The 13,594-nt window shown below is 32.3% G+C and overlaps 1 protein-coding gene across 1 annotated transcript; it reads right to left on the reverse strand.

Moving 5' to 3' along the window:
- Positions 1 to 718: 718 nt before the first annotated feature.
- Positions 719 to 2,326, reverse strand: LOC136221715 (phosphatidylcholine:diacylglycerol cholinephosphotransferase 1-like). The gene is made up of 3 exons (XM_066009145.1): positions 1,709 to 2,326; positions 1,267 to 1,404; positions 719 to 1,105 (listed from the first exon to the last, which is right to left on the reverse strand). The coding sequence occupies exons 1-3, from the start codon at positions 2,084 to 2,086 to the stop codon at positions 806 to 808; spliced, it is 816 nt and encodes a 271-aa protein (XP_065865217.1). The 5' UTR covers positions 2,087 to 2,326; the 3' UTR covers positions 719 to 805.
- Between the last annotated feature and the right edge of the window lie 11,268 nt (positions 2,327 to 13,594).

Here is a 13,594-nt window from a genome sequence, read left to right on the forward strand (position 1 = left end):
ACCCTCTTCACAAGTACAGATGTACCCTCAAGGATATTTAGCGGTCTATTATGTTATCTCCCAAAATAAATATATATATATATATATATGTGAGGTAGAATTTGAACCCACCACCGAATACCCATAAATTATGTAAGACATGAATGAAATTTAAAATATATACCCATATTAAGGATAATAAAACAATAAATCAAATGATAAAAAAAAGATAAGGGTAAATGTATAGCACTATCTTTGAGTAGCCTAATTGTGGTCTTCTCTAATTTTGGCTTCATTTTCACTAACAGACAGAATTAACAATCTACTAACCCGTTTCCTCACGAAATAAGAAGAAAGATGACAGATTATCAAGTAGCAATTATACATTAATTTAATTAAAACGAACAAGTAAAACCAAATAAAATCTAACCCAACAATCTGAGAGTTGTGATTCGGCACATTGAACAACTCCACAATCACCTCTATAAAAATTAAGCATAATAGACACCAAAATTTAATAAGTTACATTCATCCTTAAAAATTCAGAAAACCCCTTTTGTTGCTCATGTCATGTCTAGTGAATATCTATTGACATCATCAGGATCAGATTACTATGTGAGCCACACAACAGCAACCAACCAATTCCTATCTTACATGCCATAACCCTAAATTCACAATCTGGCCCAATACAAAAAATCAATTAAATATTAAATCAACACACACACACATAAGCTCAAAGGACAGTAAAATACCAAACACGGTTTGCTTTTCAAATTAAGGTCTAGTTGTTTTTTGTTTGTACATATCTTCAACTAAAGAAAGAAGCCTATTTAGAACTTACTTTTTTTATTTGTTTTCTCTTGATTTCTTCATATTTCCCTCCTAATAGATCAAAGAGAATGCCAGCACCAACACCAGCAGCTAAGTCAATTGTATAATGACCTCTAGTCCCAAGCAACCTCACTACTTGTAAAACATTAAGAACATCAAAAGTCCATGCCAATTCCCATCTCTGCATTCTTCTCATATCCAATGATGATATCACTGACCCTGCAACATGTCCCGAGAAAAATAGGAAGAAAGACACATTCCCTACTGGGAAATCCACTCCTGATCCCAGAAATTCCTGATTTAATCAACACCCATCACCAAATTATTCATCTTTAATTACTACACAACCACAACTATTTAAATTTAAAAATATAATTGCAATGCAAATGGATGTGTCTTTTGTTAAGTAATGTTTTGACACATAACATACACATGTTAGGTTAGGGAAGAAGTTACCTCCGGAAGTGGAAGCTGAGTTGAGTAGCCCAGAATCCCACGGCAAGTGAACATGAATAGAGTAGAAATGGTGGATCTTGGCCTGCCCTCTATCACCCATGTCCACAGTATATATGTAGTTTGCATCCCAACAAACACCTAATTGATATCATGTCCAAGCATCAGTTTTGCATTTCAAATTAGTATAAATTAACCAAATTCAATATTGTAAATCTTCTCTGCGAATTCCAAATATCACAAACAATCTCATCTTCAAATATTTTACACAAAAATTAAAAAGCCGTTCCAAGAAATTAAAAATAGGGCAAAACATGGAATTTCAGTCAAATGCATGAACAGGTCAAAAGAAAAAGATAAAAAAAAAAAAAAAAACGAGAGCTGTCTCAAATCAAATCAAATCATTAACCCATAAAATAATTAGGATTTGAATTGAAAAGCATACCGTATTAAGTGCAGCCAATAGAGTGTTGAGCTCGGGCCAGGAAGAAAGCAAGCGATGGAGGGGCTGAGTGACAAGAAACCCCAAATCAAAGGGCGGAGAAGAGGCCGGAACCATGCGAAGCGTGTATTCAACGGCCATAAAAAACAGCAACCCGATTGCGAAAAAGCACGGTATCCAATGGTGTTTAACCACATTGAGCGCATCATTCATCGTCCATCTCATAAAAGAAGGGTCAAAGCCGTAAACAGTGTAGAGCCCACTATTGACATTGGCAATCTTTTTGCAGCCCATTTCGACTCCGTCGACCTTTTTCCGGTTAAAGAGGGTGGTGGTGGTGGTGGTGGTGGAAGAGGAGGAGGTGAGAGAGGAGGAAGTCATGGCTGAGAGGTGGAGAGTGGAATCGAGAAATGGATGCGCGTGCGCATTATATATAGAAAAGGGAAGCGGGCAGTGGCGAAGTAAACAAAGAAAAGGGACGGGTGGGTGGTTGAGAAAGTAAAGGAAGGAGATGTGTAAAATTCTTGAAATGGATTGATTGGGGTTTAATGCTTTACACAAACAGAAGAAGAAGATATCTGATCTCTTTTTGTTTGGACGATCTGATCTGTTTTCTGATTCTGATGTGTGGGAACTAATTCAACTCGCACATGGCATTTCATTTCTTATTTTTTTATTTTTTTTTTTTGTGAATAGAAAAGAAGATATTTTGAGGGCATAGATTATAATCATTTTGTAATTGATTAACTTTTACATAAAATGTGAGGAGGTCAAACTGAAACATTACTAAACAGAAACATCACTGAACTCAAACATCACTAAACTCAAATATTACTAAATTGTAACATTACTAAACTGAAACATCACTGAACTGAAATATTACTAAACTAAAATATTAATGAACTAAAATATCACTGAATTGAAACATTACTGAACTGACACATCATTAAATTGAAACATCACTAAACCTAAACATTACTAAACTGAAACATAGCTGAATTGAAACATTACTATACTGAAATATTAATAAACTGAAACATCACTGAACTGAAACATCACTAAACTTAAACATCACTGAAATGAAACATCACCGAACTGAAACATCATTGAATTGAAACATCATTGAACCAAAATATTACTAAACTAAAACATCACTAAACCGAAATATTATTAAACTGAAACATCACTAAACTGAAATATTAATACATGAAAACATCACTGAACTGAAACATTACTGAACTGAAACATTACTAAACTGAAACATTACTTAACTGACACATCACTGAACTGAAACATGACTGAACTGAAACAATCACTGAACTGAAGCATAACTGAACCATACCATGACTAAACTGAAACATTACTGACATGAAAAACCACTGAAATGAAACGTTACTAAAGTGAAACATTACTGAACTGAAACATCACTTAATAGAAACATTACTAAACTGAAATATTACTGAACTGAAACATTACTAAACCGAAAATTACTAAGCTAAAACATCACTGAATTGAAACATCACTAGAACTAAATATTACTAAACTGAAATATCACTGAACTGAAACATCACTAAATTAAAATATTACTAAACTCAAACATTACTAAACTAAAACATTACTAAGGCGAAACATTATTGAACTAAAATATCACTGAACTGAAACATTACTGAACTAAAACATCACTGAACTTAAATGTTACTAAACAGCAACATCACTGAATTGAAACATCACTGAACTGAAACATCACTGAATTGAAACATTACTAAATTGAAACATTACTGAACTGAAACATGTCTAAACTAAAACATCACTGAACTAAAACATTACTGAACTGAAACATCACTGAACTTAAATATTACTGAACTGAAACAATCACTGAATTGAAGCATAACTGAACCGTACCATGACTAAACTGAAACATTACTGACATGAAAAATCACTAAACTGAAATGTTACTAAAGTGAAATATTACTGAACTGAAACATCACTTAAGAGAAACATTACTAAACTCAAATATTACTGAACTGAAACATTACTAAACCGAAAATTACTAAGCTAAACATCACTAAACTGAAACATTACTGAACTGAAATATTTCAGACATTACTGAACTGAAATATTTCAGTTCAGTAATGTTTCAGTTCAGTAATATTTCAGTTTAGTAATGTTTCAGGTTAGTAATGTTTCAGTTCAGTAATGTTTTAGTTGAGTGATGTTTGAGTTCAGTTATGTTTGAAGTAAGTAATATTTCAGTTCAGTAATATTTGAGTTTAGTAATATTCAGTTAAGTGATGTTTTAGTTGATTAATGTTTCAGTTTAGTAATATTTCAGTTCAGTGATGTTTTAGTTCAGTAATATTTCAGTTCAGTAATGTTTCAGTTCAGTGATGTTTCAGTTCAGTAATGTTTCAGTTTAGTAATGTTTCAGGTTAGTAATGTTTCTATTTAGTAATGCTTCAGTTGAGTGATGTTTGAGTTCAGTTATGTTTGAAGTCAGTAATATTTCAGTTCAGTAATATTTGGATTTAGTAATGTTTCAATTTATTAATCTTTGAGTTCAGTAATGTTTCAGTTCAGTGATATTTCAGTTCAGTAATATTTTAGTACAGTGATGTTTTAGTTCACTGATGTTTCAGTTCAGTGATGTTTTAGTTCAGTAATATGTCAGTTCAATGATGTTTCGGTTTAGTAATCTTTTAGTTTAGTAAAGTTTCAATTTAGTGATGTTTCAGTTCAGTGATGTTTCAGTTTAGTGATGTTTCAATTCAATAATATTTCAGTTCAGTGATGTTTTAGTTCAGTAATATTTCAGTTCAGTAATATTTCAGTTTAGTAATATTTCAATTCGGTAATGTTTCAATTCAATGATGTTTCAGTTCAGTAATATTTCAATTGAGTAAGGTTTCAGTTTAGTAATATTTCAGTTAAGTGATGTTTAAGTTTAGTGATATTTTAGTTCAGTGATGTTTCTGTTTAGTGATGTTTTGGTTCAGTGATATTCAGTTTAGTAATATTTCAGTTCAGTGGTGTTTTAGTTCAGTAATGTTTCAGTTCAATGATGTTTTAGTTCAGTAATATTTCAGTTCAGTAATGTTTCAGTTCAGTAATATTTCAGTTTAGTAATGTTTCAATTCGACAATGTTTTAATTTAGTGAGATTTCAGTTCATTAATGTTTCAGTTGAGTAATGTTTCAGTTTAGTAGTATTTCAGTTCAGTGATGTTTTAGTTCAGTAATGTTTCAGTTCAGTAATATTTCAGTTCAGTAATGTTTCAGTTGAGTGATGTTTTGGTTCAGTGATATTCAATTAATTAATATTTCATTTTAGTGACATTTCAGTTTAGTAATATTTCAGTTTAGTAATATTTCAGTTCAGTGGTGTTTCAGTTTAGTGGTGTTTCAGTTCAGTAATGTTTCAGTTTAGTAATGTTTCAGTTGGATGAAGTTTCAGTTTTATAATGTTTTAGTTTAGTAACATTTCAGTCTAGTAATGTTTGATTTCAGTAATATTTTAGCTCAATGATATTTCAGTTTCGTGATGTTTCAGTTCAGTAATATTTGAGTTCAGTAATATTTCAGTTTAGTGATGTTTCAGTTCAGTAATGTTTTAGTTCAGTGATGTTTTAGTTCAATAATGTTTCAGTTTATTAATGTTTCAGTTGAGTGATGTTCTAGTTAAGTGATGTTTCAATTCAAAATATTTCAGTTCAGTGATGTTTCGGTTTAGTAATATTTTAGTTCAGTAATGTTTCAGTTCAGTGATGTTTGAGTTCCGTAAAATTTTCTGTTCAGTGATATTTACATTACGTTTGTGTGGGGATATAAATCAATTGTATGAAGGGAGTAGTATTTAATACGACATCTAAATGGATGACATTAGACATTTATTATTGTCATTAGTGTGACATTAGAATATATGAATTATAGAGATTGTAAGTTTAATGATTGTTTATAAATAAATGAATGCTTAAAGAAATAAAAAAAATTTAAGGATTTACAAATTGATCTTGGAATCCTAAGGATTTACAAATTGAGTTTACAATCCTAGAAATTTATAAATTGAGCTTACAATTCTAAGGTAATAAATAGGGGGACAACACCATTAATTAGAACATCATTAATGTTTAATTTAGTTATAATAAATAATGTTGTACATTCTCAATGTCAAGTTTTTCGTGTTCCCAATGAATAATCATTTATTAAGATTTAATGCATATAACATTGATTAGACGGATACAAAGTTACTTAAAAGAAGACGTCTTCTTATGTAAAATAAAAACATCCGGAAAAAAATTATTTCTTGGAACTTAGTTATATTTTGAGGAAAGCGTGGCGGATCGCTTAGCAGCTGCTGGGCATGGGAGAATGTTAGGTGTTTCTACCCTATCTGTTCCTCCTTCTTTTCTTTTGCCTTCTCTCCTAGAGGATAGGATTGGAGTCAGCCTTCCTAGACTGATCCCGGTGTAGGTTTTTTGTTGGTTTTGTTTTTTTCCTTTCCTTTCTTACAAAAACAAAAAGTTATATTTTGAGGAAAGAGAAAACGTTTTTCAAAGCACAATATTCCAAGTTACAACTGACATGTCATCAGGTAAAACTCATTTTAATATTAAATCACAACTTAAATGATGGATCATTAGATCTTGATCCAATGGATATTAAACACTCACCATCCATGGAGATAATTTAGTGCTCACCATTGAAAACAACCCCATATATATATATATATATATATAGGGGTGAGATCCAGCGTGACAATGACTTAAGTTGTGACAAGGAGCTTATTGTGTGACATAACAAAACTCCGTAGTTTTGATGATAATTAAAAAGGGCAAGGTGGCAAATTGGTAAATAAAATGAAAGAGATGATAGAGAAAATTGTTTTATTTCTTTTCTTTAAAATACATTTTCCCGACATCTCTAACATCGTTTTTCGAAAATTTTTATACTATTAGACTCGTCTAAATTAGACGGTCATCCGGGTGGGCGTTTTCCGGAGAGAAAAAAAGTGCCCAGAAAATTCTCAAAAAATTTCAAAAAATGTAAAATATTATTCTAAGAAAATTTAATTCTTAGGTCGAATAGGATTTCTTACGGTTTAGTCCCCATAAAACGTTTTCCTTAATTTTATCCATTTTACATGCTTTAACAATTTGTTGGGACTATACCGTAAGAAATCCCTCTTCGACCCAAGAATTAAAGTTTCTTAGAATAATATTTTACATTTTCTGAAATTTTTTGACAATTTTTTGGGCACTTTGTTTCTCGCCAGAAAACGTCCACCCGGATTCCGTTCACCAGAATTTTTTTTACTTGAGATTCAGGGATCTTAAAATGACCGTCTAATTTAGACGAGTCTAACAGTATAAAAAATTTCGAAAAACAAGATTAGAAATATCGGGAAAATGTATTTTAAAGAAAAGAAATAAAACATTTTTCTGTTGGAACAATGCAAACAAATGGTACACTGATTTGGAACAAATCATACACTGATTTGGAACAATGTAAGTAGGATAAAAAAAGTGCCCAGAAAATTATTAAAAAATTTGAAAACATGTAAAACATCATTTTAAGAAACTTTAATTCTTGGCTCAAAGCGAAATTCCTTACCGTTTTGACCCAATAAATTGTTGAAGCATGTAAAATGGATAAAATTAAGGAACAATTTTTATTGGGACTAAAACGTAAGAAATCCCGCTTCGACCCAAGAATTAAAGTTTCTTAGAATAATGTTTTACATGTTCTGAAATTTTTTGAGAATTTTCTGGACACTTTTTTACTTGCCGTAAAACGCCCACCCGGATTCCGTTCACCGGAATTTTTTTTCTTGAGCTTCATGGATCTTAAAATGACCATTTAATTAAGACGAGTCCAACGGTATAAAATTTTTTGAAAAACGAGGTTGGAAAAGTCGGGAAAATGCATTTTAAAGAAAAAAATAAAACAATTTTCTTTTTCCTTTTATTTACAAATTTGCCACCTCCTTTTGGTTAATTATAAAATTGGTTATTATCACACAATAAGGCTTGTTACACTATAAGAGATGTGTCACACCTGATCTCTCCTCTCTCTCTCTCTCTCTATATATATATATATATATATATATATATATATATATCAAACTTAACTATTTCTCACTCTTTCTTCCTTCCTTTCTTTATTCTTCTAATCTTTGGCTATCCTTCAATTTCATACATCAATTCAAAATCCAAACTGTTCATGTAAGTATTATGTTGATTTTACATATATAAATCTCTATGGGATGGTTAATTTTGTGTACTTGAAGTTAGTTTGCACCTATATCGATTGGAGTTTTGATGTTACTTGATCGCTTCACGCTTTACGATTTTGATTTCGTATAATCGTAAACTGCGAAGCTATTATTAGAAAATAAGGGTTCGCAGTTCACCTAAACCCCGAAGCTAGTCTTATAAAATAAGGTTTGCGGTTCACCTAAATCATGAAGGACCGCGACTTCGCAATTGTATGATTTGCTTTATGGTCCATATAACCGTGAATTACATTTCGTTTGAGCTCTTGTCTTTAATATTATTTGATAATGTGTTTGTTTTTTAACAGTAGCAGTATGTCAATTCACCATTTCTATGTGTGATCATGTGGAATGACCAATGGACAACCATGGAAAAAGACATGACGTACGGGGGGGGGGGGGGGGGTGAATCGAAGTTGCTTCGGCTTTCAACAAAAATCAACCTCGAAATTTTACAAGAGAGAGTCTACACTTCTACACGTGTTAATTCAACATCATTTGACGTACGTATGACTATGCAAACTACATACAATCCAAACAAAGTTCATGGGATAATAGCTTTTATTTTTTATTCAAGTGATGTTGAGTGCTTCATAGAGTATTGTTGGATGAATCCAAGCGATGTTATCTCACTATATGTTAATTTTGAACCACAAACAATAGATTCACAACTACCGTGAGCTATGAAGACATAGAATGATATTCAATCAAGTTGTAATGCCACCGTTGAAGTTGACACCACCGTTGAAGTTGACACTCATTAGTCAGGCAAAAAAAAAAAAGATCACGCATTTCAACCTTGCATCCAACCCTGGTTTAGATGATATTAGCTCAAATCCATTTTTTTACCCCAAAAAACGGTATATGAAGAAGATATGTGGGGTTATTTTGATCCCGAAGAAATGGTAAATGAAGAAATGGTATCTGAAGAACAACCTATCTTTCAGAAACAATCTCATTGCGAAGGTGTTCCCGAAACCAATGCATGAATTGACCATGTATCATTAAGTATCTATCAGGCGGATGATGAAGAAAGAAAAAGAAAGAGAATGGATCCATTTTGATGGCTGCTAGAGATCCATGATGCATATGTGCTTCCTATTGAATCTAGTGCATAAAAAAGGGTTGTCAGTTTAAAGGTGCATGATATATTCTCAAACAAATAAGAATTGCAAGATGCACTTAGGAAATGAGCAATTAAGAATAGGTTCAAATGGAGAGTGTACAAGTTTAATAAGCCCATGTTTGAAGTTAGATGTAAGCATGAAGAGACATGTAAATGACGGGCTAGAGGTATTGTGATACCCAATTCTGATATGTTCAGGCTCCGAAGAATGGATGAAATGAACAAACACACATGTGTCAGAGATCAAATGTTACCACATCACAAGAAAACGTTGAAATGAGTTGTTGGTATACTACTTGTGGATAAGTTTGATCTCGAGGATAGAGTGTATCGACCAAAGGGCATTGTTAAAGATTTTGAGAGAGTGTATAAAATCAACATGTTTTATATGCAAGCTTGGAGAGCAAGATGTTAGGCTTTAGAAGATGTGTGGGGTTCACTGGAAGAGTCACATATGTTGTTAACAGACTACTATGAGACCTTGAAAAAATTATATCCAGGTACGGTGACACATATTCAAACTGACGATGATAATCACTTCAAGTACTTCTTTTTGAAGATGAGTCCTTCAATTAGAGCGTTTAAAGAACATATTCGACATGTTCTTTGTGTTGACGAGCATTTTTAAAAGGTAAATATTCCGATCAATTGTATATTGCAGTTGTTAGAGATGGTAATTACCATATTTATCTTGTTGCTTTTGGGGTTGGACCAAACGAAAGAAACGAGGCATGGACTTGGTTATAACCAAGCTTAAAGAATGTATTGGGGATGTAGAGAATTTGTCCATAATCTTGGATAGGCACAAGGGAATTGATTATGCCGTGAATTTAGTGTTTCCAAATTGGATACATGGATGTCATTGTCAACATCTGAGAATGAATGTGAAAGCCAAATTCCAGAAAATTAGAAAGATAGATAAGGTGTACTGGGGAGCTGCTAAAGCTTATAGAGTTTCTAATTTTAACGAGGCATTTCTCGACTACGACAACTAGATGGCCCCGTAGCAGAATATTTAGAGCAAGCTGGCGTCGAGTAGTGGTCACATGCATACTTTCATACTTCTCAGTATAACATAATGACCATAAACATAGCAAAATCATGGAACACATTTATGGTGGTAGGAAGACATTTATATATCACAATGTTGGTAGAGTACATTAGAGCTACTCTACAATGATGGTTTTACGAGAGACAACAATTGGTAAGTACATATTTCAAATATGGTAATCTATGAAACTTGAATGTTATATACATAACAACTTTGACTTTCAGGATCACGACAAATACATTTGTCGAATTGGGCTGAAAAGAAGATGAGAGTCATGTTGATAAAGTTATCACTTATACGTTTATGGAATAAACGTCCACACATTTCAGATTGGAGATCGAACGAAAAGGGGAGTTGTGGACTTAAATGCAAGAACATGTATGTGTAGGAAATGTCAACTTTCTCAATTTCCTTGTAAACATGTATGCAAAGTTACGTGTGAGCACCAACTGAGTAATGCATACCAATGGGTGGATAGTTGCTACACCAAGAACACGGTTAAATTATCCTATGTTGAGTCTATATACCTAGTCGGACCCTAGTCAGAATGGACAAACTGTGATCCTCCAATGAAAGTTCCCCCCATGTAAAAGGCTATGCACATGTCGATCAATCAAGAAGTCAGAACAGAAGACCATCACAATGTGAAGATCCAGTTCCAAGAACATGTAGCCGATGTTGGAATATTGGCCACACTAGGTTGAATTGACATCGCCTGCTACCAAATACAACTCATCCTCCAAGTATGTAGATGAGACCTTGTCGCGATAAGGTGTACCCCTAGAAGCACCCTTCCACGGCAGGGTATGATCATAATGTAGATTTTTGCCTTGTTCTTAACTGTTTGGCCTTGTTTAATTGATTTTATGAGCATCAAAGTTTATTTCAACAATGTCAAAGAGGAAGAAGGCTCAGTAATGCCCGACTTTGTTTGTAAATATCAATTTAATTTCGTTTTGGTGATTGCTTTTAAAAGTTTAACCTTTCTACTTGCTTCATCTGCTTTTATCGTGTTATAAACTGAATATGGACTCACATGTTAATAATCCGGTAATGTCTAACTAAAACGAATTTGCAACTAGGTAAAACTTACACATATCACACACCTCACAATTTTAAAAAGCTTAAAAGATTTATTAATAGTCTAAGTGTATTTAGAAATGTTAAGTAGGAGGCCGGTGGTTTCACTTGACGTTCTTAGGGGTGCTTAATATTTTCTTTCGAGAAGATATTAACCTTCTCCAAATGTACCTAACTTCCCAAACCCACTTGCTTTCCGTAAGGAATTTCAGTAACATTCTCGCACCTAAAATTTGGGTGTCGACTCCTTCTCCGACATCGTTTTTACCGAGCTAGTCACTTTTTCAATTGGACTTCAAGTGCAAATAGTACTGTAGTAGTCATGATGGACCTTCTAAGGGTTGAGGTAGACTTCGTCTACAAGTGGTAGGAGTCTCAAAATGGTAATCAGATTTGTTTTGATTCGTTTAGACCTCACAATCGCATTGATCATCTTCTAGTTCGCTAGTCTCGTCCAACATTTATTTTTTTAAGTTTAATATTGATGCATCCTTGATACTGAGATCAAATAATTTTAATGTAAGAGTTGTTATGCTGCATGAGTCTTTTTTTTTTCAAGAAAATGCGATAATAGGAATTTGTAAAACCTTTAATTAGCTAAAAAGTAAAAAACTTAATAATGTTGTAGTTGAATCATGAACATCTTCAACAAAATTCTTTCCGATGAATCTATTGTATTAGATGATCGCAAAAGCTTTTTCGAGTTAGTTTTATCAATCGTTTTGTAAATTAAATTGCTCATCTCTTAATCTGAAAAACATATTCTATAGCAGAACTTATAAATTTTCCAAATCGTTTTGTAAATTAAATTGCTCATCTCTTAATCTGAAAAACATATTCTATAGCAGAACTCACAAATTTTCCGTTAATAAGACCAGACTAAATCCCTTAATAATTAGTATTAAAATAGACAATTCACCTAAAAGTCAAACCCCAACTGTAAGACCTTTTAAGAGTGGTGTTAAAGCATGAATTGACTTAGCGACATGAATCTTACTGATTTCTCAATCGTCCTCCCTTTTATCGCTTTAAATAAAAGCACGGTACGTTCAAGGAGTCCCATAGATAGTATAGTTAGGAGGAAGGGGGCCAAGTTATATGTTCATTTTCGAAAAAGCTTTGTATTTGATTTTTTTTTAAATATAGTTCTTTGGTTTAAAAAAATAAAATTAACTTCAAACCTGAGGCCCATAGATAATTTTTGCCCATTCATATGGGCTTATACATCACAAATAGAATGTTTGAATAACCGGATGTTATATTTACCCATCTACTTGCACGTTAAAATGGCTTCTATGCTTACTTTGTTTTTTATAAAGTAAGCTTTCCTTTGTTTTTTCTACCATTGTATGAGCTTATTTTGTCAAAATTCATCACCATCAAATGGTGGAAAAAACAAAGTAAGACTTTCTAACCCTGCACATTTACATTCATATTTACCCATTCATATCTACTTGAACATTCATAAGTAACACAAGTAGAGTGGTCATGGGATGTTAAACCTTGTTCTTTTTCCAAAAAATATTAGATAAAAAGAATTCTATTAGAAAATAAAATATTTTCTGAAGGAAAAAAAGTAGTACAAAACTAGTCCTTTTAAAAAGGGTAACATTAAAAAATTTAGAAAAATGTGCTATTCAAATCTGGAAAATTGCATAATATTTTCCGGAAAAAAAAACAGAACCGTATACAAAATAATAATAACAGGAATGGTAGAGGCAAAAATGGAAGTTGAAAAAATGGGGTGGAGACCAAAATGAAAACTCGGATAACATGGGTAATTTTATTGGTTTTCACATTTTCCATTTCAAATTTATAATTGTCATTCTAGATAAAAAGAAATTGATGGCAAAAAGGCCCAAGGCCTCCCAAAAAAAAAAAAAAAAAAAAAAAAAAAACTTAACAATCTGCTATGACTTAAAAAAGAAAACTAGACACCAACAAGTCTGCAATGACTAAAGCCAGAGCAACTTGGTCATTCCAGATATTTATAACACACAATAGAAAACTTTCTAAATTTAGATAACTAATTAGATTATTATAGGAAACCTATTCCCTCTGATGTATAATAGATCTCAACTATTTATTTGAGCTAAAATTTAAAAAAAAAAAAAATACACAAAAAGAACTTGTAAAAACTAATTTACAAATATAAACATCAATATTATCTTTATTAAAAAAAGCTTTCATTGCAGAAAACAGCAAACCTGCGTATTCAAGTTAAATTGGTGCAGAATGTAGCAAACAAAATTCAAATCAATCTCTACAAACACATGCTGCTACTCCAACCATTAGCTCATGTTGTTTATGTTTACAATTGCATCTTTTGCTCCACAGATTGATTTTTTTTGAATTTTAAACAATC

This window comes from Euphorbia lathyris, chromosome 3 (genome assembly GCF_963576675.1).
Source record: "Euphorbia lathyris chromosome 3, ddEupLath1.1, whole genome shotgun sequence".
NCBI lineage: Eukaryota > Viridiplantae > Streptophyta > Magnoliopsida > Malpighiales > Euphorbiaceae > Euphorbia > Euphorbia lathyris.

Bases quoted from the DNA above. Each gene is read 5' to 3' on its own strand.
- LOC136221715 (XM_066009145.1), bottom strand. From the start codon at position 2,086: ATGACTTCCTCCTCTCTCACCTCCTCCTCTTCCACCACCACCACCACC. The intron at 1,405-1,708 runs GTATGCTTTTCA...GATATCAATTAG, and splicing joins TATTGGCTGCACTTAATACG to GTGTTTGTTGGGATGCAAAC. The intron at 1,106-1,266 runs GTAACTTCTTCC...TGATTAAATCAG, and splicing joins CTCAGCTTCCACTTCCGGAG to GAATTTCTGGGATCAGGAGT.